This window comes from Lolium rigidum, chromosome 1 (genome assembly GCF_022539505.1).
Source record: "Lolium rigidum isolate FL_2022 chromosome 1, APGP_CSIRO_Lrig_0.1, whole genome shotgun sequence".
Lineage (NCBI taxonomy): Eukaryota > Viridiplantae > Streptophyta > Magnoliopsida > Poales > Poaceae > Lolium > Lolium rigidum.
The window spans coordinates 16314350-16318543 of record NC_061508.1 but is presented as its reverse complement, the minus strand read 5'-3'; the positions used below and the strand labels follow the sequence as shown (position 1 = coordinate 16318543).

At 50.8% G+C, this 4194-nt stretch overlaps 1 protein-coding gene across 1 annotated transcript; it reads right to left on the bottom strand.

The window, feature by feature from the left end:
- Positions 1-625: 625 nt before the first annotated feature.
- On the bottom strand, positions 626-2479 carry LOC124668039 (patatin-like protein 2). The gene is made up of 5 exons (XM_047205249.1): positions 2261-2479; positions 1968-2152; positions 1650-1833; positions 1401-1562; positions 626-1171 (listed from the first exon to the last, which is right to left on the bottom strand). Exons 1-5 carry the CDS (start codon positions 2477-2479, stop codon positions 626-628), a joined length of 1296 nt encoding a protein of 431 aa, XP_047061205.1.
- Between the last annotated feature and the right edge of the window lie 1715 nt (positions 2480-4194).

Genomic DNA, 4194 nt, shown 5'->3' with positions numbered 1-4194 from the left:
GAAATAAAAAAGAACGTCGTTGGCAGGTCAATAACTTAAAACTTTGAGCATGATTTATAATTATGACATGTTCATAAAAACTATATAAATATATCTGAATGGAAGAGATTTGGAAGATGAATTCAACGACAACATTTATACATTTCGAATCCATATATAGTTCAGTATATATTAATGGTCAAATTCATGCATCAAAGATCGAGCGAAAAATGTGCCTTATAATTTAGGATGGAGCGAGTAGAAGTTTTGTCTTTAGTTTACCTACGCCGGGTGAGGGAGAACCCTACCACGTGTTATCTTGACATATAAAATATGACTGGGATTGAAGAACAAATTAAATTGTTCAAAAAAAAGAACAAATTAAATGTGAGGCATACAAATATACAATGACAGCTATCATTAAAATGCCATTTCCAATAATAAAGAAAGCTATCATTTTATTGCAATTCTGTGTGGGCACAAACGTGATTCAATTTTTATATTTAGAGACATATATATATATAACAACTATCGGACAAATGAATGAGTATCTACACAAATAAACACACATCTGGGCATATAATCGGGTGCTAGGCGGGATCATCAGGTGAGAACGGGGGAGGTATTTAGGTACATATCCAAGTCTCTAGATTTTAAGCCCCTCCTGGTTACCAAGTCTGGCCTTGCGCTCTTGCGAGAGCATACTGGCGAAACGGATGAGCTCCTCCTCGTTCGTGCCCCTCTTGGGGTCAGGCTCGTTCTTCCCCGTTTCGACGTTCACCTTGCACGCCGGCCTCTTGAGCAGCGCCTCGCCGACGCCGACGAGCCGGTTGAGGTTCTCGGGAGTGGACACGTCGACAGACGCCGTCTCGCCCTTGAGCTCATCGTCCTGTATGCGGAGGTAGCGTTTATGGACGTGCAACGCCTGGAAGAGCACGGAGGTGTGGATGTCGACGAGGTCGGAGCTGGCCTGGCTGAAGCTGTCGATGATGGGCGTGGCACCGCTGTTGTAGAGCCACCCGAGAAGGCCCCACTTGCTGCTCTGCAGTGCGTCGAACTTCTCCTCGATCTTGGAGGTGCCGGTGCCGAGGGAGAGCACCATGAACTTGCCGTAGTCAGCGGGCTTGATGGGGAAGAAGTCCGGGTTCCCCATGAGGATCTGGTTGCTTACGTTGGTCATCGCCAGCAGCGTCTGTATCCATGAGATGTGATGTCAATTAGCCAAACAGGGATACACATCAAAATCATATATATAAGTTAATTAAATGATGTTACTTAATGGGTGTAACTATTTCTCAGTCAATTGAGAACTAACTTCGTTCTCAGTCAGATGATGTTATCAAATCTCTGTTGCAACTCATGACTGACTGAGCACGTAGTTAGTTCTCAGCTAGCTAATTTAGGTTGTCAAGTCGACTCACAGGATTGTTTGCGGCAACCCCTCCGTCAATGAGGTTGAAGTCCCGGGGCTTTCCCTCTCCGTCCATTGTCTGGAAATGGTGTCCGGGGAGGTAGGTGGGCGCAGCGGAGGTGCCGATGCACACGTCCGAGAGAAGAGCGTTTTTGGAGACATCCTTGATGGCCTGTAAAGTTTTGTGGATCACACTGATTAGGAAATTTAGCAGGCTATAGCTATACAGTTGCGAGAAGCATGTTACAAGTGTGAGTACATCGTAAGTTGAGAAGATTGTAGGCTGGAGGAGCTTGATGTCGAAGGTAGGGATGATGACGGTTTTGAGCGTCTGGTTGAGCCGCGTGTCGCCGAGCAGCTCCTTGACGACCTTGTGGAGGTACTTGCCGTTGTACTTGGGTCCCATCAAGCTCTTGAACAGACCCAAACTGAAAGGCCATTTTCTACACCACACAGAATATATATGGTCGATCATACATGCATGTAAGTATGAAGAATTAATTTGGTTGAGGAACTGATGGTGGCATGCTTTTTAGTCTGTATTACGTGAGAATGTGAGATTTATGTAAATCCTCACCTGGCAGGAGGGAAGATGCTAGGGCTGTGCTGGAGGTAGAAGCTGTTGATGTCCTTAGCGGCGAAGAGCGGGCGGCCCTGGGCGTTGGGCGCGGTGATCATGGCGGTTACGAGCCCTCCGGTGCTCGTTCCGGCGATCACGTCGAAGTAGTCCGCGAGCCTTACGGTGTCGTCCTCATCGATCTCCTATTTTTATGTGACGAGAACCCGGCAACAGCATACAGCTCTTTAGATGCATGAACGTGCAAGTACCAAGTATATTATATTAGTCGAAGAAACTTGTTGATTAATTACCTGGAGCTTTTTCTCGAGGAAGGCGAGGATGGTGCCAGGGATGATGCCGCGTACGCCGCCGCCGTCGATGCTGAGCACGGTGACGGTGCTCCCGTAGGACGGCGGCGGGGTCCTGGGAGTCCCCAGCGACGACGAGGCGCCACGGCTGAGCATCCGCTGCGCCGGGTTCAGGGTCAGGGGCTCGTTGCTCTGCCCCAACGGGACCTTCATGGCCGCCATATGGATGATCCGACCTCAGACCACAAACTAGGACCTCGGATTCCTTGGATTTACGAAAAGGCCAAGTTGGTCGGCTTGTCTCTGGATTTTTGCGTAGTAGCTAGTTATTCCACATGAATCACCAGCAAGGCTGCTCGTAGTATTTATATACGCGCGCGGGTTCCATCGGGCACTATGAAAAGTCGTGTTTCCCGATCGCCGGAAACATCGTCCAGAGAGGTGATTCAGTGCCAGTCAAAAATTTGAATTGAAGGAGCCAAACACGCGGGAAAGAGGCCATTGGCCATGGATCGACGTGAATTGGTCCGGTCAAGGACCAGAGGCCCTGATCGAGTTTTATCTAGTGAGGCGCGGGGTGCCACTACTGTTTCTCCCATTTCCGCTTACTTGCTATTTATTAGCTTATCTATTTTGTTGCGTGTAGAAGCTGGAGCGGCTGAATGCGCAATGTTGGAAGAGCGGAAGAAGTTTCTCCTCGATCGGTGAAAAATGTACGGAACCATCGCCCTCGTCTCGTCAGCGAAGAAATTTGAGGTTCCTTCACGTGACAGTTCTGGTTTCTACCGAGTCCCCCCACCATGCTTCAGATACACTCTACTTTCCGTCCAATATATACATTCTCACCTAGCTGAACGTTTGATGTCGCCATGTCGATCGATACATTTGTCCAGGAGCTAGCCGGTAGGACCGTCTCCGTGCATCTCTGTCTTCTTCGATCAAGTCAAAATTTTCCCACACGATCCACGAAAAATAACCATTTTTGCTGGAAATTTATTTACAAACTCAAAATACGGGTTTCTACTACAATTAATCAAGAAGAAATAATACTACTACAACGTTTGTTCTTTACAAGTCCTCGGTTGATATGGAGGACTGTATTCATACATTTTAATCTTTCGTCACACCAGCTAGTGTTTTGATTATATACGTTTGGAAAATTAGCTCCGAACATAATGCTCAAATCCTAGTGTGAGTGTGCTCTTTATGTTGGCCTTTATGAACTTCTTGTATTGTTTCATCTCTAACAAAAGAAGAAATCTAAGTTGTTGTAAGATATTTAAATGATAACCCCAGCCTCCCAAAGGGGCAGAGTTCCTCCCGCACCCCAGCCTCCCTAACCCCAGCCTCCCAGCCCTAACCGCTGCCGGTAGCGCCGCCGGGGCAAAGACCCACGGGGCGTGGCGGCGGCGGGGGCCCTTCCTCGTCGACGCATGATGGACGGCGGCCGGATCTCCCCTCCTCGAGCATGGCGGACGCGCGGATGGGATGGGCAGCGGCGGCCTGCGCTGCGCCCCCTTTTCCCGCCGGCTCTCCCCTGGTGGATCGGCCGGCGCGGTTGGGATGGGCGGCGGCGGCCTGCCTGCGCTCCCTCCTCCCGTCGGCTCTCCGCAGCACTCCGGCAGGGGCTGGTGGTGGGCGGCGGCCAGGCCCATGGCCTGCGCCATTTTCCCCCCGCCTCTCGCCGGTGAGTGGAGGCGATCTCGGGCTTCACCCGCGACACGAGGTCGCCCGGGGCAGCAACCTTGGGTACGACGGTGGAGGTGGCCCTCTTCTTCGCCGGAGAGGGTCGGCTTGCGGGTGGTGGTGGTGGATCTATCGATCTATCACCGCGTTCCGGCGGCGAGATGGAGATGCATGGAAGCCGGCGACGGAGTCGCCGGTGGAGGGTTGGAGTGGCCAGCTCGGGATGGTCGCCGACGTGGGGGTCCGACCTG